This window comes from Vipera berus (genome assembly GCF_964194415.1).
Source record: "Vipera berus genome assembly, chromosome: 2".
Lineage (NCBI taxonomy): Eukaryota > Metazoa > Chordata > Lepidosauria > Squamata > Viperidae > Vipera > Vipera berus.
Genome location: NC_138203.1, coordinates 111,711,511 through 111,732,649, shown reverse-complemented (window position 1 = coordinate 111,732,649; position 21,139 = coordinate 111,711,511). Strand labels below are relative to the sequence as shown.

Here is a 21,139-nt window from a genome sequence, read left to right as displayed (position 1 = left end):
CTCGGGGGCATATGCAGTGGGCTCTAGGTCCCGCCACATAGACATACGCTATAAAAATGTCAGGCAACCCCAAAATGGGGTTTATACATGTTGAGCATTGTAATACAACTGACCAGATAGCTGACCTGTTCACCAAACCTGTACCCATTGACCGGCACAACCTTCTGTGTAAGCCTTTGTGTTTGGTCTTCTGAACGTGTATATGCATGTCTATGACACCTGCTCACCCCCTCACATACATTCACTGGTCGCTGTCATTGTCTGGCAAGAAGGGGAATTGTTAGATATTTTTGTGCCAGCCATGGCAGTTCCCCAAAAGTTCATCAGATGGAGCAAAGATGCCTCTTTGCTCCCACTGGTGGGTCAGGGGTCTCTGGCCCCTGCAGCCCCATTGGAGAGAGTTAATGGCCCTCCAGCCCCCTCACTCTCATTGGTAAGGGAGGGGCTGGGGACACCCATAAAAACCTCTGCTCAGGGGCTGCTCTCTCTCTTGTTGCCTCCTTCTTCAAGCTCCCTCTGGGAATGATCCATGAGCTCAATCCAGGCATGGATGCCTCCATGACAGGGAACTCTTTCCCTTTACTCTATCTTTAAATAAAGCTTCATCTGATTGTATCCCTGCGTGCTGCCTTTTTCTTGGAAGCACCTCAACGAACCATCGGTCTCGTGAGGCCATCTCACACAGTGTTGGAGCATTCACCACTTCTGGAGGCAGGTTGTTCCACTGATTAATTGTTCTAACTGTCAGGAAGTTTCTCCTTAGTTCTAGGCTGCTTCTCTCCTTGACTAGTTTCCATCCATTGCTTCTTGTCCTGCTTTCAAGTGCTTTGGAGAATAGCTTGACTCCCTCTTCTTTGTGGCAGCCCCTGAGATATTGGAACACTGCTATCATGTCACCCCTCACCCTTTTCTTCATTAAACTACACATACCCAATTCCAGCAACTGTTCCCTATATGTTTTAGCCTTCATCCCCCAATCATCTTTGTTGCTCTCCTCTGTACTCTTTCTAGAGTCTCGACATCGTTTTTACATCATGGTAACCAAAATCCAAAATCCAAGGCAAACTATTCAATATCACAGTAGTCCAAGTCTATGCCCCAACCACCAGTGCTGAAGAGGATGAAATTGACCGGTTCTATGAAGCCCTACAGCACCTTATAGAAGTAACACCAAAAAATGATGTCCTTATCATCATGGGGGATTGGAATGCTAAAGTAGGAAGCCAAAAGATAACTGGAATAACAGGCAAGTTTGGCCTTGTAGTACAAAATGAAGCAGGGCACAGGCAGATAGAATTTTGTCAAGAGAATACGATGGTCATAGCAAACACTCTTTTCCAACAACCCAAGAGACCGCTTTACACATGGACATCACCAGACGGTCAACACAGAAATCAGATTGACTATATGCTCTGCAGCCAAAGATGGAGAAGCTCTATACAGTCGGTAAAAACAAGACCAGGAGCTGACTGTGGCTCAGACCATGAGCTTCTCCTTGCAAAGTTTAGGCTTAAACTGAAGAAAGTAGGGAAAAGCACTAGGCCACTCAGGTATGAATTAAATCATATCCCTGTTGAATATACAGTAGAGGTGACAAATAGATTTAAGGAATTAGATCTGATAGACAGAGTGCCTGAAGAACTATGGACAGAGATTCGCGACATTGTACAACAGGTAGCAACCAAAACCATCCCAAAGAAAAAGAAATGCAAGAAAGCAAAATGGCTGTCTGAGGAAGCTTTGCAAATAGCTGTGGAAAGGAGGGAAGCGAAAGGCAAGGGAGAAAAACATAGATATGCCCAATTGAATGCAGAATTCCAGAGAATAGCTAGAAGAGATAAGAATGCCTTCTTAAATGAACAGTGCAAAGAAATAGAAGAAAACAATAGAATAGGGAGGACCAGAGATCTTTTCAAGAAAATTGGAGAGATGAAGGGAACGTTTAATGCAAAAATGGGCATGATAAAGGACCAAAATGGGAGGGACCTAACAGAGGCAGAAGAGATTAAGAAGAGGTGGCAAAATTACACAGAAAAACTATACAAGAATGAGCTTAATGTCCCAGATAATCACAATGAGGTGGTCACTGACCTCGAGCCAGACATCCTAGAATGTGAGGTGAAGTGGGCCTTAGAAAAGCTGAGCAACAACAAAGCTAGTGGAGGTGACAGTATTCCAGCTGAGCTATTCAAAATCTTAAAAGACAGTGCAGTAAAAGTGCTACACTCAATTTGCCAGCAAATTTGGAAAACTCAACAGTGGCCACAGGATTGGAAAAGATCAGTTTACATTCCAATTCCAAAGAAAGGCAGTGCCAAAGAATGTTCAAACTATCGCACCATTGCACTCATTTCTCATGCTAGTAAAGTCATGCTTAAAATCCTACAAGCTAGACTTCAGCAGTAAGTGGATCGAGAACTACCAGAAGTACAGGCAGGATTTCGAAGAGGCAGAGGAACTAGAGATCAAATTGCCAACATACGCTGGATCATGGAGAAAGCTAGGGAGTTCCAGAAAAACATCTACTTCTGCTTCATTGACTATGCTAAAGCCTTTGATTGTGTGGATCATAACAAACTGTGGCAAGTTCTTAAAGAAATGGGAGTACCAGACCATCTTATTTGTCTCTTGAGAAACCTATATGCGGGTCAAGAAGCAACAGTGAGAACTGGACACGGAACCACTGATTGGTTCAAAATTGGGAAAGGAGTCCGGCAAGGCTGTATACTGTCGCCCTGCCTATTTAACTTATATGCAGAGCACATCATGAGAAAGGCAGGGCTAGATGAATCAAAAGTTGGAATTAAGATTGCCGGAAGAAATATCAACAACCTAAGATACGCAGATGATACCACTCTAATGGCAGAAAGTGAAGAAGAACTAAAGAGCCTCTTGTTGCGGGTGAAGAAGGAGAGTGCAAAACTTGGGTTGAAACTTAACATTAAGAAAACCAAGATCATGGCATCTGGCCCTCTCAATTCTTGGCAAATGGATGGGGAAGAAATGGAGGTAGTGACAGATTTTGTTTTCCTGGGCTCCAAGATCACTGCAGATGGGGACTGTAGCCAAGAAATTAAAAGACGCTTGCTCCTGGGGAGGAAAGCCATGGCAAATCTAGACAGCACACTAAAAAGCAGAGACATCACCCTGTCAACAAAAGTGTGTATAGTCAAGGCTATGGTCTTCCCAGTTGCAATGTATGGCAGTGAAAGTTGGACCATAAGAAAGGCTGAGCGCCAAAGAATTGAAGCCTTTGAACTATGGTGCTGGAGAAGACTCCTGCGAGTCCCTTGGACTGCAAGGCGATCAAACCGGTCAGTCCTAGAGGAGATCAATCCTGACTGCTCTTTAGAAGGCCAGATCCTGAAGCTAAAACTCAAATACTTTGGCCACCTAATGAGAAGGAAGGACTCACTGGAGAAGAGCCTAATGCTGGGAAAGATCGAGGGCAATAGAAGAAGGGGACGACAGAGAATGAGGTGGCTGGATGGAGTCACTGAAGCAGTAGGCGTGAGCTTAAATGGACTCCAGAAGATGGTAGAGGACAGGAAGGCCTGGAGGAATGTTGTCCATAGGGTCACGATGGGTTGGACACGACTTCGCAGCTAACAACAACAACAACCAAAACTGGATGCAGTATTCCAGGTGTGGCCTTACCAAGGCATTGTAAAGTGGTATTAGTACTTCACGCGATCTTAATTCTATCCCTCTGTTAATGCAGCGTAGCACTGTGTTGGCTTTTTTGGCAGCTGCAGCACACTGCTGGCTCATATTTAAGTGATTGTCCATTAGGACTCCAAGATCACTCTCACAGTTACTACAGGTGAAACTTGAAAAATTAGAATATCGTGCAAAAGTTCATTTATTTCAGTAATGCAACTTAAAAGGGGAAACTAATATATGAGATAGACTCATTACATGCAAAGCAAGATAGTTCAAGCTGTGATTTGTCATAATTGTGATGATTATGGCGTACAGCTCATGAAAACCCCAAACCCACAATCTCAGAAAATTAGAATATTGTGAAAAGGTGCAATATTCTAGGCTCAAAGTGTGCCACTCTAATCAGCTAATTAAGCCATAACACCTGCAAGGGGTTCCTGAGCCTTTAAATGGTCTCTCAGTCTGTTTCAGTAGGAATCACAATCATGGGGAAGACTGCTGACCTGACAGTTGAGCAGAAAACCATCATTGACGCCCTCCATAAGGAAAGAAAGCCTAAAAAGGTAATTGCAAAAGAGGTTGGATGTTCCCAAAGTGCTGTATCAAAGCACATTAATAGAAAGTTATGTGGAAGGGAAAAGTGTGGAAGAAAAAGGTGCACAAGCAGCAGGGATGACCGCAGCCTGGAGAGGATTGTCAGGAAAAGGCCATTCAAAAGTCAAGCCGCTCCTGAAAAACAAACAACGTCAGAAGCGCCTTACCTGGGCTAAAGAAAAATAGACCTGGTCTGTTGCTCAGTGGTCCAAAGTCCTCTTTTCTGATGAGAGCAACTTTTGCATCTCATTTGGAAACCAAGGACCCAGAGTCTGGAGGAAGAATGGAGAGGCACACACTGCAAGATGCTTGAAGTCCAGTGTGAAGTTTCCACAGTCTGTGTTGATTTGGGGAGCCATGTCATCTGCTGGTGTTGGTCCACTGTGCTTCATTAAGTCCAGGGTCAACGCAGCCGTCTACCAGGAGATTTTGGAGCACTTCTTGCTTCCTTCCGCAGATGAGCTTTATGGGGATGCTGACTTCATTTTCCAGCAGGACTTGGTACCTGCCCACATTGCCAAAAGCACCAAAATCTGGTTCAATGACCGTGGGATTACTGTGCTTGATTGGCCAGCAAACTCGCCTGACCTGAACCCCATAAAGAATCTATGGGGCATTGCCAAGAGAAAGATGAGAGACACGAGACTGAACAATGCAGAAGACCTGAAGGCCGCTATTGAAGCATCCTGGTCTTCCATAACACCTCAGCAGTGCCACAGGCTGATAACTTCCATGCCACACCACATTGAGGTAGTAATTGCTGCAAAAGGGGCCCAAACGAAGTACTGAGTACATATGCATACTTATACTTTTCAGAGGTCCGATATTGTTCTATGTACACTCCTTGTTTTATTGATTGCATGTAATATTCTAATTTTCTGAAATTGTGGGTTTGGGGTTTTCATGAGCTGTACGCCATAATCAGTGCTTTTTTTCTTAAAAAAAAGGTGCTGGAACTCTCATCTTGGCAGGCGCAGGAGGTGGGGGGGTGGGGGGGCGGTGCTGCTGCAGTCACAGGTGCGAAGGGTGTTGGCGGCGGGCTCCCCTCCCTGGGGCCAGAGCCGGTGAGGCTGGTGCTGTGGGAGCAGCAGAGCCCACTCTATATGGCGGGGCTGCGCAATGCGGGCAGCGGAGACGGTGCGGGCCAGGCAATGTTTTAATCTTATGATTTTAAAAATATATTTTTTCTATTGTAAGTTTCCCCAAACCTCGCCATGTGGATTGCATACAAATATTATATAATTGGTAAATAAAGGTAGAACATATGTTAAATATACATCAAATGATAATATGCTTCCCTACAAAGTCAATTCTTGCTCAATGACAGACCAAGGAGTTAACTCAGAAAGGCAAGAGGAAATTCTAGAAGAGGTCTGTGCAGCTCTTCAACATCTTCATCAACGATTTGGATGAGGGGATAGATGGGTAACTCATCAAATTTGCAGACAACACCAAGCTGGCAGGAATAGCCAATACTCCAGAAAATAGGCTTAAGATACAGGAGGATCTGGACAGACTCGAACACTGGGCACTATCTAACAAAATGAAATTCAGTTGTGAAAAAAATAAGGTTCTACATTTAGGCAGGAAAAATCAAATGCACAGGTATAGTATAGGTGGTACCTTGCTCGATAGTAGTAACTGTGAGAGAGATCTTGGAGTCCAAGTGGACAATCACTTAAATATGAGCCAGCAGTGTGCTGCAGCTGCCAAAAAAGCCAACACAGTGCTAGGCTGCATTAACAGAGGGATAGAATCAAGATCACGTGAAGTACTAATACCACTTTACACACCTGGAATATTGCATCCAGTTTTGGTCACCACGATGTAAAAAAGATGTCGAGACTCTAGAAGAGTACAGAGAAGAGCAACAAAGATGATTGGGGGACTGGAGGCTAAAACATATAGGGAATGGTTGCTGGAATTGGGTATGTGTAGTTTAATGAAGAGAAGGGTGAGGGGTGACATGATAGCAGTGTTCCAATATCTCAGGGGCTGCCACAAAGAAGAGGGAGTCAAGCTATTCTCCAAAGCATCTGAAAGCAGGACAAGAAGCAACGGATGGAAACTAGTCAAGGAAAGAAGCAACCTAGAACTAAGGAGAAATTTCCTGACAGTTTGAACAACTAACCAGTGGAATAACCTGCCTCCAGAAGTGGTGAATGCTCCAACACTGGAAGTTTTTAGGAAGAGACTGGTCAGCCATTTGTCTGAAATGGTATAGGGTTTCCTGCCTGAGCAGGGGGTTGGCCTACATGACCTCCAAGGTCCCTTCCAACTACTACTACTTCTTCTTCTTCTTCTTCTTCCTCTTCTTCTTCTTCTTCTTCTTCTTCTTCTTCTTCTTCTTCTTCTTCTTCTTCTTATCATTATTATTATTATCATTATTATTATTATTATTATTATTATTATTATTATTATTATCATTATTATTATTATTATTATTATTATTATTATTATTATTATTATTATTATTATTATTATTATTATTATTATTATTATTATTATTATTATTATTATTATTATCTTGTAGAAAGGAAAGGCCCACACTGATAAATTAAAAATCTTTGTGGTCTGCAAAGGAGTGCTGGTGGGCTAATCAATGATTTGGTGACTAGAGGAGCATCTACAGTGTTGGAGCTTGTGGTCATGGTAAGCCATGGAGGCACTAGGCAACATGACTTTCAAGGCAGTGGTGGTGATTTTATTACTTTAAAAAAAGTCAGTGCTCTGTCCAAGGGTGCATGGTAGGCTGCATGTACAGGCCTGGTCTAGAATTTATTTTGGAGCATTCAACTATCAAGAGCAGGCATGTCAAACTCATTTTATTTCAGGCAACTTTTTATTAAAAATTGCCATTAATTTGTTTTAATAAAATAATTTAAATCAATTTTTCTCTTGATTTCAAATTAAATGAATGAGATTTTTTTAGTACAATTGCCAACTGCAATAAACTGGTTTTAGGTATATGTTACTGGAAGGAAAAAGCAATCCCTGTTGTGTTACTGATCCCAGAGAAGCATTTGCATGTATGCAGGTATCCTTAGGGTGCCATAGTTATGGATGAGAAATATTGGTTGCAAAGTTGGCATTTCTGGATGTAATACAGATATTTTGGACTTATTTTTGTTTCTTTGCATGTTTGATATTTTTAAAAAGGCATATGCTACTGACTATGCTTATGCACATATGTAACATCTTTTGCTAGGATACATGATCACTGCTTGTCCAAAATTTTAATATACAGATAATGTAACCAGAAATTATTTTAGCCTTTTTAATAAATGTTGTTATTGATGTTTAGCTCACCAGGGAAAACATCATATATTGTTATGTATATACTAGGTTAATTATTTAAAGACTGAAGTGCAACATAACTAGATTCTAAATAATCTATTTTTCAAAACACACAACAGTCCAAACATTAAAAGTAAAGTCCAAATTAAGAATATTTCATACTTAAGACTTTTTTAAATTCAAAATAGTTGAATAGAGTGTACAAAAGATACTGTTTTTTCTAGAATCAGCTAAATTAAACATATTGCATTGAGAAAAATGTTTCTCATTTCTTTCCTGTTACCTTTGATTTCATTGCAGAGATGTTAACATAAGAAATAGATTATTTTGTTATCTAATTTTACCTTCCAAAAGACAGAAGCAGATGAAAAATGTGTGGTTCTTTCCTGTTGGCTTTTCTGAATTAGCTGTTTTAGACTCTAAAAGTTTAGTTCCTAAAGAAGTAATCCTGTAAATAATTTTAATGTCCTCCTCTAGTGCAGGCTCTTTTATGACTCAAGGACTTCAACTCCCAGAATTCCTGAGCCAGCATGGCTCAGCTTGGAAACCTCTCCCTTTCCTCTCAGCATGGCTGGCTCAGGATTTCTGGGAGTTGAAGTCCACCAGTCATAAAAAAGAGCCAAGATTGCTAGCCCAGCAATAGGCTTAGGAAAACCAATAAGGGAGCTGGGTTGTTTTTTTGTGTGTGTGTGTTTCCCCCCCCAAAAAAAAAGGTTCTGGAACGCTGTTCTGAGCGATCTATGAGAAAAAAAGCCCTGGCCATAATCATCACAATTATGACAAATCACGGCTTGAACTATCTTGCTTTGCATGTAATGATTCTATCTCATATATTAGTTTCCCCTTTTAAGTTGCATTACTGAAATAAATGAACTTTTGCACGATATTCTAATTTTTCGAGTTTCACCTGAACTATAGAGCAAGGTACCACCTATACTATAGCTGTGCATTTGATTTTTCCTGCCTAAATGTAGAACCTTACTTTTTTCACAACTGAATTTCATTTTGTTAGATAGCACCCAGTGTTCAAGTCTGTCCAGATCCTCCTGTATCTTAAACCTATCTTCTGGAGTATTGGCTATTCCTGCCAGCTTAGTGTCGTCTGCAAATTTGATGAGTTCCCCATCTATCCCCTCATCCAAATCATTGATGAAGATGTTGAAGAGCACTGGGCCCAGAACAGAGCCCTGGGGCACCCCACTACACACTTCCTTCCATGTAGATGCAGTTCCATTGAGGACCACACGCTGAGTATGGCCTGTCAGCCAGCTATGAATCCATCTGGTGGTGATGCTATCTAACCCACATTTTTCTATCTTATCAAGTAGTAGGTTGTGATCTACTTTATCAAATGCCTTACTGAAGTCGAAGTAAATTATATTTACAGCATTCCTCTGGTCCACTAGTGTTGTCACTTGGTCAAAGAATGCAATAAGATTTGTCTGGCATGATCTGTTTTTGACAATCCCATGTTGGTTTTTAGTGATAACTTTGTTTGCATCAAGGTGTTCGCTGATTTGTTGTTTGATTATCTTTTCCAGAATCTTCCCAGGTATTGAGGTCAGGGTGATAGGTCTGTAGTTTCCTGGATCTATTTTTCCCTTTTTTATTGAAAAGTTTTACAATACATTTTTTAACAAAGCAAAACCTCTCCCCACCCCCTCCCCTCTCCCCAACCCTCCCCAACACCTCCCTCCCTTCCCCCTCCCCCCTCCCCAACTTCCCAGAGCTCAATACAGGGTATAAAAATACAAACAATCATAGTCTACCTTATGCAAACAACAATAAACTATTAAATCTATCACACTTTAACTCTTATAAAATAACTACAAGCAATATAAATATCACATCAATACTTATTCAAATGCTAGGTGAAACTTTTTAGTCCCATATTTATTCTGGATATAATCAATCCATCTTCTCCACTCCACAATATATCTCTGTTGTGACTGGTCTTTCAAATACGCTGAAATCTTTGCCATTTCCGCCAGGTTGGAAACTTTTAAAGTCCATTCTTCAATAGTCGGCCGTTCTTCCTTCTTCCAATATTGCCCTACTAAAAGTCTCGCTGCCGTAATTAAATTCAAGATCAACTTAGTGTCCACAACAGTAGTATCAGTAATAATGCCCAGTAAAAACAGTTCCGGACAAAACTTTATCCTTTTCTTAAATATCTTTTGCATATTCCACCAAATTTTAATCCAAGAAGCTTTAACCTTTTTACAGGTCCACCATATATGAAAATACGTTGCATCTTCACCACCACACCTCCAACATTTGGGCTGGCAGTTCGGATACATACTTGCTAATTTTTTAGGATCTAAATGCCACCTATAAAACATTTTATAAAAGTTCTCTCTTAAGTTTTGAGCTTGCGTAAATTTTACATTTCTCACCCAAATCTTTTCCCAAGTATCCATTGTAATGACTTCTTGAAAATTCTGAGCCCACTTTATCATACAGTCTTTAACAAGTTCTGTCTCTGAATCAATTTCTATCAATGCAAGATATATCCTTTTAATATGTGCTTGACCTTGATCTCTAATTTGCTTTACCAGATTTTCATCAGTCATTGAAAAACCAATTTTCTGGTCTTCTTTCCACCTGGCCTGTAATTGCCCATACTGAAACCAAGTTTGTACAATCTTTTCTTCTCTTAAAATATTATACGGCTTTAAATGCCGTACATTCCTTTCCAAACTTAAAAATTCTTCATATGTAGTCACATCATGTTTAAACCCAACACTTATATTTTCTATTGCGTGTTTCGGTATTGCCCATATAGGTATCTTATAATTTAACTTATGTCTATACTTTTTCCAAACTCGCAACAGAGCATGTCTTAAAATATGTACCTTGAACACATTATCCACCTTCTTATCATACAATAAATATGCATGCCAACCAAATAACAAATCATGACCTTCAAGATTTAATAATCTCACTTGTGTTAAATTAATCCAATCACTTATCGCTGACAAAGCAGCAGCTTCATAGTATAGTTTAAGATTAGGCATTTTAAGACCACCTCTCTCACGCGTATCCTGCATAATCTTAAATTTAACTCATGGCCTTTTCCCTGCCCAGACAAATTTATTAATACCCTTTTGCCATTCCTTCAAGTTTGAATCCTTTTTAAGAATAGGTAACATTTAAAATAAAAATAAAAAATTTGGCAAAACATTTATTTCACTGCTGCAATTCTTCCCAATAAAGATAATTGTAGTTTTTTCCAGCTATCCAATTCTTTTTGAACTTTTCCCCATAACTTTTTATAATTATTTTTATATAACTTTACATTAGAGGGTGACAAATATATCCCCAAATATTTAACCCTTTTAACAATTTCAAATCCCGTTAGCTCGTCTAAAACAGCCTTTTGTGATACTGTCATATTCTTAGACAACATTTTAGTTTTTTGTATGTTAACCTTGAATCCAGAAACTTTCCCATATTGCATTATTATCTCCATCAGTTCTACAACTGAATCTTCAGGCTGAGTTACCGTAACAACCAGATCGTCTGCAAACGCCCTCAATCTGTAATCCTGATCTCTTATTTGAATTCCCCTAATTTTTTCCAAATCCCGTATTTTAATCAATAATATCTCCAATGTTAAAACAAATAATAAAGGTGACAACGGGCACCCCTGCCTTGTACCCTTTTCAATGTTACATACTTTCGTCAAACTATTATTAACTATTATGCGGGCTGTTTGCTTTTGATATAATGCCCTAATTGGTTGTAAAAATTTATCCCCAAAGTTCATTTTATCTAATACTTTCAACAAAAATTGCCAATCCAATTGATCAAAGGCTTTTTCAGCATCCAAGAAGATTAACGCTGCAGGGATCTGATTGTTTCTTTCCAAAAATTCCAACAAATCAACTATATGCCTCACATTATTCTTCATTTGTCTACCACTTATAAACCCAGTTTGGTCACCATGAATTACTTGTTGCAATACCCTCATTAATCTGTTAGCTAAACCCTTAGCAAATATCTTGTAGTCCGTATTCAAAAGTGATATTGGCCTATAATTTTTTGCTTGGGTGACATCCTGGTCTTCCTTCAGAATCAAAGAAATAAAAGCAGTTTTCCAAGACGGGGTCACCCCTCTTCCCATTTGAATTGTCTGAAACAATTCCCTTAATGGCTTTACCATCTCTAACTGTAAATTTTTGTAATACACAGCAGTCAATCCATCCGTACCTGGCGCCTTACCCACTTTCAATTGTTTAATTGCTAAAAAAAATTCTTCCTTAGTTATCAATTGATTCATCTCTTCCTTTTGTTCTTGTGTAAGAACAGGAATATTAGCGTTCATCAAATATTCATCAATATCTACCTCACTAATCTTATCTCTAGCATATAACTTAGAGTAAAAATCAACAAAAGTCTTCTTAGAGTAAAAATCAACAAAAGTCTTCTGCTGGTACACTACCTTACTCTTATGTTCTATTCTATCTATATTAGAAGCCCTTTGCTTCTTCCTTAACAAATAAGCTAACCATCTACCTGGTTTATTGGCATTGCAAAAACTATTATGTCTAGCATACCGTAAGTTAGTTGCCACTTTATCAGCCATCAACTTGTCGAACTGTCCCCTTAATAAATTAATTACCTCTTTAATCTTCACATCCGATGGATTAAAAATTAAAGCCTTTTCTTTTTCCCTAATTTCATTCTCTAATTCCTTCCTCCTGAATTCCAGATTGCATCTATATTTGTTATTCAAATATATTAATACACCTCTCATATAAGCTTTACTAGCATCCCAGACCATTTCAATAGAAGTGCCTTTATGCATATTAATTTAAAAAAAATCCTTCATCTGTTTTTTACATTCTTCCAGATTTTCCTGATTTCTAAACAAATTCTCATTTAGACGTCAAGAGCGCCTATCTCTATTATCCTTTTCTATCTCTAACCAGACTGGACTATGATCAGACATAGTTCTTGGACAAATCTTAATCTTCTTAATCCTAGAAAAGAAATCATTAGTAATTAGTATAAAGTCAATCCTAGAAAAAGATTGATGTCTATCAGAAAAAAAAGTATAGTCCTTCTCTTGCAAATTTCTTTCTCTCCAAATATCTCGCAATTCCAAATCGTCCTTCATTTCAAAAAAAGATTTAGGCAGTTTAGCATGACTTGGAATACTTTTTAAAAAACCCCTCTTGTCCATTTGTACATCCAATACACCGTTCCAGTCCCCCATAAAAATAAAAGATTTATAATCCCACTGAGTAATCTTGCTGTGTAGTAAACTATAAAAGATTTTCCCCCCTTTTTTTGAATATGGGAACTATATATTGGGGCAATTTACAATAGAAAAATATATATATTTAAAATCATAAGATTAAAACATAAAAGCAGGGCTTTTTTTCTCATAGAACGCTCAGAATGGCATTCCGGCACCTTTTTTGCACAAAAAAGTAGCTTTTGCACAAGCTATGCTACTCCCTCTATTGGCTTTCAAAAGCCTATTGGCTTTCGAAAGCCAATAGGAATTGCTGCTGAGTGCACCAAAAGACCTGGCTAGCAAATGTTGCACTGGCTAGTTGTCTGCAGTGAAAGCAAGTAGGCAGGAACTTTGCATCCCTCCCTGTTGCCCAACTACACCATCTCAACTAGGTAAGTAAGAGAGGACAAGGAGTGGGAGGTGGGTTCTGCGGAGTCCATGTGCACTCCATCCTTGTGCTCACCCGTGTTGGCCAGGCTGGTGGCCTACCTGGTGCTGGACCTGCACCACCGTTGCCTCGCCCTGTGTGCATAAGTGGCCGCCCTGCATCGCCTGGCCCGCACCACCTCTACTGCCTGCCCCGCGCAGCCCCGCCATATAGAGCAGGCCCTGCTGCTCCCACAGCACCAGCTGTACCAGCTCCTGCCCTGGGAGGGGAGCCTGCCGCCAACACCCCTCGCACCTGTGACCGCAGCAGCGCCGCCCCACCCCACCCAACCCCGCTGCCTGCGCCCGCCAAGATGAGTGTTCCAGCACCTTTTCTTTTTTTTAGAAAAAAAGCACTGGTTACCAGAAATACCGGAAGAATACGGGACCTTTTTGAAGTCATCAGCAAGGAACGGGTGGATGAGCTCCCTCCTCACTGACCCACGGATTGTGCTATAGAAATCAAACCCGAGGCAAAACTTCCGAAACCCAGACTGTACTCCATGAGCCATAAAGAGATGGAGAAGATGGAAAGATTCATAAATAAAAAACTAGAACGGGGATTTATTAAACCTGCCAAACCCAAAGTTGCCATCCTGGTCAACTTTAGGGAGAAGAAGGATGGCACTTTGTGCTTGTGCGTGGATTACCATGCCCTGAATGCAATTAGTGAAAGTAACCTGTATCCCCTACCCCTCATGAAGGACATGTAATCCCACCTATCAAAAAGAAGAATTTTTACCAAACTAGACCTAAGAGAAATGTACTACGGCATTATGATCAAGGAAGGGGATGAATGGAAGACCAGATTTAATTGTCCAATGGGATGCTACCAATTCAAAGTTTTACCATTCAGACTACAAGGGCCCCCCACAGTATTTATGCAATTAATCAATTAAGTGCTAAGGGAGCACCTATTTAAGGGGGTCCTGGTTTACTTAGATGACATCCTTATCTTCACTGAAACTAAAGAAGAGCATATTAACCTAGTCAGAGCAGTCTTTAAAAAATTGTGGGCTGCCCACCTATATGCCAAGTTATTGAAATGTGAATTCCACCAGGAAAGAATAGACTACCTGGGGTATTGCATATCCCCACAGGGCATAGAAATGGATCCCGAGAAAGTCAGGGCAGTACTAGAATGGCCACCACCGCGCACAAGGAAGCAGTTGCAAAGTTTCCTGGGTTCTGCAAACCTTTACCACCAATTCATCCCCTCATTTGCCCAAATAGCCTTGCCCCTCACGAACTTACTAAAAACAAAGGGAGAATCCTCAGTGAAACCCAGCCAGCCACTAAAATGGACAATGGAATGCCAAGCTGTGTTTGAGAGGTTAAAGAGTCTTTTTTCTACTGAACCAGTACTGAGGCACCCAAATCCAGATAAACCTTTCATAATACAGGCAGACGCAAGCAATGTGGCAGTGTGGGCTGTACTATTACAAGAAACGACAAAGGGGTATTGCAACCATGCGCATACACATTCAAGAAACTCACCGAAATGAAACAATGCTGGACCATGTGGAAAAAAGAGGCATACAGGATGCGCTGGTCATTACTTATGTGGTACCATTTCCTTGAAGGAAATAAAATCCCTTTTCAAGTATGGACAGACCACAAAAAACTTGGAAGCCTTAAAAACACTCAGGAAGCTCATTCCCAAGCAAGCCTGCTGGTCCCAACATTTTCACCAATTCCATTTTATGCTCAAGCACTTGCCGGGGGGGGGGGAATTTCCTGGCAGATGCACTATCTCGCATGCCCCAATATAACAGCACGCGACCCACCGATTCTAAACCACTCATGCCTGAAACACAACTGGCAGCACCAGTAACCACCAGAGCCCAAGCTAAATTAAAGCCAGAGCTGGGTAGCCAAACTGGAATTGAAATCCAGAAAACTTTGGAAACAGATGAATGGTTCCAAAAGAATAGACACATGTGTACCATCAAGAATGGACTGCCATGGGTGGAAAAGAGGTTATATATACCATCTACCCAGAGGGTCATTTTCATGCCACTATGCCATGATACAAAATCAGCAGGGCATTTTGGATTTGTAAAAACATTACATTTAATTAAAAGGCAATTTTGGTGGCTGTCCATGAAAAAGGACATAGAAAGCTATGTGGCCAATTGTCCAACGTGCACAACAGGTAAGAGGTTGCAAGGGAAGTTGCCCAGATTGTTACAACCAGTGGAGAACCCCTCAGCCCCCTGGAAAGTAATATCCATGGATTTTATAGTGGAATTACCAGAAAGCAACGGAAACACTGTCATCTGCTGGGAAGTTACAGATCTGTTTTCCAAACAAGTGCACTTTATCCCTTCCCAAAAGATTCCCACTGCAAAAACCTTAGCAAAACTATTCATGCAGCACATCTACAGACTGCATGGGGCACTCCAACGCATCATATCTGATAGGGAAGTGCAATTTACATCAAAATTTTGGAAGGAACTGGGACTGTCATCTAGTCATCATCCTCAAGGGAATGGCCAATCAGTACATTCTAACTCAGTACTTGAGCAATACTTAAGATGCTTTATTAATTTCCAGCAGACAATTGAACGGACCTACTCCCTTTCACAGAAGTCACTTACAACAACGCAGTCCACTCAAGCACAGGCTACACTCCCTTTCAAATATCTACCGGTCAAAGTTTTAACCCTACGCCAGAACTAATCCCAAATGAACCAGAAACCGCTGAAAAAATGGATTGCACAATTACAAAACACCTGGCCAATCATTAGGAAAGCCTTAGATGAAGCTAGAAAAGCAGTCAAACCCATACCATTCAGTGTAGGAGAAATGGTATATTTATCTACAAAATACCTAAAATCCCTACAGCCATGTTAAAAACTTGGACCAAAATATATAGGACCTTTTCCAATTAAAAGAATCATAAACCCAGTAACAGTAGAATTAGAACTACCCAAAAATCTTAGGCAAATACACCCAATCTTTCACTGCAGTTTGCTGAAAAGAGAACAGTCACCCTTTTGGCCAAAAATCCCACCACCACCTCCAATCATGGTTGAAGGAGAACAACACTTCGAGATAAAAGAAATCCTAGATTCTAGGAAGTATCATGGAACAACTCAATACCTAGTAGCATGGAAACACCTTCCCTCCTCAGAAAATAAGTGGGTCCATAAATGTCACATCAGAGCACCGAAACTGCTAAAGAAGTTTCATCCAGAATATCTCAACAAGACAGACTAACGTCTATTTTTTTCCTCTACAGGTGGATCGCTCCTATTTTTAAAGGGGGGCAGGATGTCAGAATCCATTTATATCTCATTTCTAACTATCTCCTCTGATCTAAAAACAAATCCCACCTTCCCAGAATTCTGCCATATTCCCAAGGGAGAGAGGGGATATGCATGTGGGTTTTATTGCTTTTACTTCCTCTATTAACCACAATGTAACCTTTTGTTTATTTGCCTTCCTGTCTGCTACCCATTACAATGTAACAAATTGCCTCCTATACTATGCATCTCTCTGAACTTCTTCTCCCTTACCAGGCAGCTAGGAAAAAGGGGGAGGGGAAAAGAGATACAAACCTCCGGGATCTGGTATATTTCTCCATCCTCAAAAGGAGGTGTGGAAAGCTGTGGAACGATCATGCTGCAAACGGAACCGATTGATGTTACCTTCCCTTTCCCATGATGGACTTACCACCTGGGGATTGGCCAGTCTGAACTGCCTGGATGAACTGTTGGGTGGGGTTTTCTTAGGGACACTTTAAAATATCAATCTGTAAGAGAATCCCTCAAATGCCTGAGGGATATTATGCCTGCTATTCTGAAAGTTCCTGCTTGGAAGAAACTGTTTCCAAGAGTTCTGCTTTCCTAAGATGTGGGCTTGAAGTAGGTCCTGACATACAGATTGGGCAAGGCCTGGCTTGGAGGCAGTAACTGTGAGAGGGACCTAGTGGACGATCACTTAACTATGAGCCAGCAGTGTGCAGCAGCAACCAAAAAACCTAATACAATCTTGGGTTGTATAAACAGAGGCATAGTATCAAGATCACATGAAGTATTAGTACCACTTTATAAAGCCCTAGTAAGACCACACCTTGAATACTGCAACCAATTTTGGTCACCATATCACAAAAAAAGATCTTGAGAGACTGGAAAAAATTCAGATAAGAGCAACTAAGATGATCAAAGGCCTGAAGACCAAAACATAGAAAGAACAGCTGGAGAACTTGGGTTTGTCCAGCCTAAAGAAAAGAAGAAATAGGGGAGACATGATAGCAGTATTCCAGTATCTGAGGGGCTTCCACAAGGCAGAGGAGGACAGGTTGCTCACCAGAGCACCAAAGGGAAGGATAAGAAACAATGGTTGGAAGCTGATCAAGGACAGAAGTAACCTGGAATTAAGGAGAAACTTCCTGACAGTTGAGGACAATCAACCAATGGAATAGCTTACCCCCAAAAATCATGGGCGCTCCATCACTGGAAGTTTTTAAAAGGAGACTGGACAATTATCTGACTGAGATGGTATAGGACCTCCTGCTTGAGCAGGGGGCTGGACTAGAAGACCTCTAAGATCCCTTCCAGCTCTATACTATTCTAATTACACAGGACTTGGGCACTGGCACTTTTTCCAGTGATTTTCTTTATACTCACAGCAATACCTCCTGCAATAATTTCAATGTACTCCTGAGTGCCATCCAAGGCAACCAAAATGGAGAGAAGTATTCTTGCCATCCCATCCTTCTGTTATTTTCCTAGGAGGCCTCACTCTGACTTCTGGTACTGAGTCTACATCTGCTTCAGCCATCCTGAGTGCTGTGCCTCTTCTATTTTTTACAGAGTTTACAATGCATGCTTAGGAGGCCAGAACATTCAGGCTGCTTAAAGTAGGCTGACTGCCAGAATTCAAAGTAACACCCCAGCAACAGCTCAGTGATATGTCCTTCTAACCTTCTAAAAGCATATGAGAGCAACATAAAAGATAAGAAAGTTAGACTCCCTCAAACTCTGTAATTCTGTATTGGAAAATATTCAGAATAATACATGAAATATGCTCCTTCTGCAACAATTGCATTTTAAAAGCCATACTTCTGCTGCTCATCCTCATGCATGATATGTCTATCTTGATTTTAAAATTCTATCCCCACTGCCTCATGTGTCCTTTAATTTCCAGATATAATCTGATAACTAGTAGCATCAATAAGAAAATGTGTGTGTGGTGGGGGGAAGATGTGCTATGAAGAAATCCTATTAAAAAGTTCTATTTCCAGAATACATTGGACAATTAGCTGGTTTCAAAAGAGGTGGAGGTTAATACAGTGTATCGGACTATAAAAAACCTTCAAAATATGACAAGTTTATGAATTATTATTAAAATACAAAATGAATGGACATTTTCAAAGAGGTCAGGTTTGGATATTTGTGCTATTCTGACTATTCTAAGGTCTTGATACCTTTAGTATTTTCAACCAGATTTAAAATATAAATCACATCTTCTTGAGAAGAATCTAATGATCCTATGGTCTCATACTTAGGATTAATATCTTGATATGTTTGTCTGCATGCATGTTTGTGTGTATACATGTGTGTGTGTATATATATGAGCATCTTACCCAGATATCTGCTTTACCTCTGTGAAAACAATGTTCTAGCTAAGGCTGAACCAAAATCATCTCCCTCTAATTTTCTCCAAAGCGTGAAAATAGGAAAGAATTTCCCACTGATTTCTTGGAGAAAATTGCACTAACAATGTTATGATGTATACCAAACTAATGCAACTTTTTGAAGTGTTTGAGAGCTGTCTATTTTTTTCCCATTCTTTATTTATTTTGTAATCCGTAGACATTTCTCTCTACTGCTTGGAGAATAAAGCCATTCATCATGACATCTGCTCCAAATCTATCCAGGAACTGCAGACAGTGAACAACTTTATGCCTTGTACCACTTGAGATATGTAGGGCCTTTTCAGTAGGAAAAATAAGGTTATCACCCTTACAGATTTATAATATTATTATAAAATTATAATAATCATTTCTCCATTCCTAATATGCTACTTGATGGAGGTGAAGTAGGGACATAATTCTGTTTTCTCGCTCTCAATGAATTGTCAAAAAATACATGAGTGCAGCTAAAATTATTTATAGTCTTTTGCCAAAAATCTATTCCATCTAAAAACTGAAGCATTTTATATCCATATATCTTAGCTAGCTTATTGAAGTTATAAGAAAATGATGGTACTCTGTATATACTCACAGATCACTGTTTGTACAATTCTCTTGCAGTTTCACCTGAGGAATCTTAAAAGAGAAAAAGCAATGGCAAAATATTCTGCTTTCTTTCATAGAAATCATAGAATCATAGGGCTGGAAGGGACCTTGGATATCTTCTAATCCATGCCCCTGCCCTTGGCAGAAGACTTTATCATTCTGGATAAATAGTTCTCCAGTCTTTTCCTGAAGACCAGCAGCACCCCCAACTCAGGAGGCAAGCTGTTCTTTTTTTCCACCCTCACAATGTTAAAGTTACCCTTTTCTTGAACTGGTATAATATTCACAATTGTTTTCTTATCCTCATATAATCAGATATTTGAGTCTCTTTTTTTGTTGCTGTTCGGCATGAACAAGAAAGGTTTTCTACATTTTATTCTTACAAATCTTCTTCCTAAATCAGAATTCATTTCCTTTTGGTTTTCCATCTCTTTTTATTTCTTGTTACTTTATGTAATGTTCTAACATGGCTTACCTGAGCCAAACATGTCAAAGCAGAGATGGTTGCCACTTGGGTACATTTGCCCATCATACAATGTGATTTTTCTTTTCCTTACCAAAAGTGGTGTTGCCTATTTAACTTAGGTTCATCATGCAGAGTCTGTAGACCAAGCAAATAAACAATGAAATAGGCTTGAGACACAGTGCTTTGCTTTTGCAGTCCATATGTTTTAGAAAGTAATGCAGTATTTCTTATTTATAGACATTATAGACATTCCCAAAATGCACATGCTTTCTTGGTGTCTGTTCATAGTTACCTCAGAAGCTGAATGGGAAGACCCACAAAGTTGAAGAGGAAGCCAAATCACATTGTCCTTCAATGCAAAATGTTCCTGCTTATTTCTAATAGGGTTATTTGGCTTTTTTTTTGCCCCTGCCTCCTCTTTGAAGACAGAGATCTAATTTAGGATGAAGGTTGCAGAGTAGTGCCTCTTTCTTCTTCCTTATTCTTTTTGCCAGAGAAATTCCCTTTCAAGCACAGGCTTTTATATTTTTCAGAAACTACTCTCATGAGATCTACTTAGTCACCCATGCTGCCAATGTCCAATGAAATACTAAAATGTTAATCTGTAATAAACTGCTGCCATTTCAGCAACTGGCCTCACATGACTAATACAGTTTTTTTTTCTTTTTCAAAGAAATTATTTTCCCTCAAGCTGCTTAATCAGAATCGTGTAACAACCTGCTGTTTTCCACGGGTATAACCACCTTGATTGCAGTTAAATTTCCTGTCCTTTGTTGTTTGTATATGTGCATGTATTGAGCTGGAAATGTATGTACTATATCCCATTATTGAAGAAATCCAAATATTTCTCAATAATCATTCACATTTTAATCAGGTTTATAGTTAACAATTTCCTTTGGGGCATGTAATACCTGTTCTGTGAAAGGCAAGTCAGTGCTGAATTGGAAAAGTTACTTATGCTCAATTACAACTACACTGCATCAGCAGTTAAGCTGGTGAATCATTACTCTGACATAGCTTTCAAAGGCAGCAAGCAGAACCAATGGATTCTGGAGCATGACAACCATTCTCAATTAGAGGATTTTTTTTTAAAGGCATCTACAAACCTCATACTGATTCATGCACCAAGCAGACTAGTATGTTGGCCATTTCACTAATGCACAAAATGGTTATAATTTTGTAGCCTTGAAAAGAGGTCACT

The 21,139-nt window shown here is 39.9% G+C and overlaps 1 protein-coding gene across 1 annotated transcript in view; it reads right to left on the bottom strand.

The window, feature by feature from the left end:
• The window catches only part of TMEM52B (transmembrane protein 52B), a gene marked incomplete at both ends in the record, with an annotated part of 73,431 nt that extends 53,427 nt beyond the window's left edge, over window positions 1-20,004 (bottom strand). Inside the window, 2 exons of the mRNA XM_081316280.1 lie at window positions 19,459-19,502; window positions 19,948-20,004. Of these exons, the coding sequence (XP_081172406.1) occupies window positions 19,459-19,502; window positions 19,948-20,004 (101 nt within the window). The remainder of the gene's footprint in view (window positions 1-19,458; window positions 19,503-19,947) is intronic.
• Between the last annotated feature and the right edge of the window lie 1,135 nt (window positions 20,005-21,139).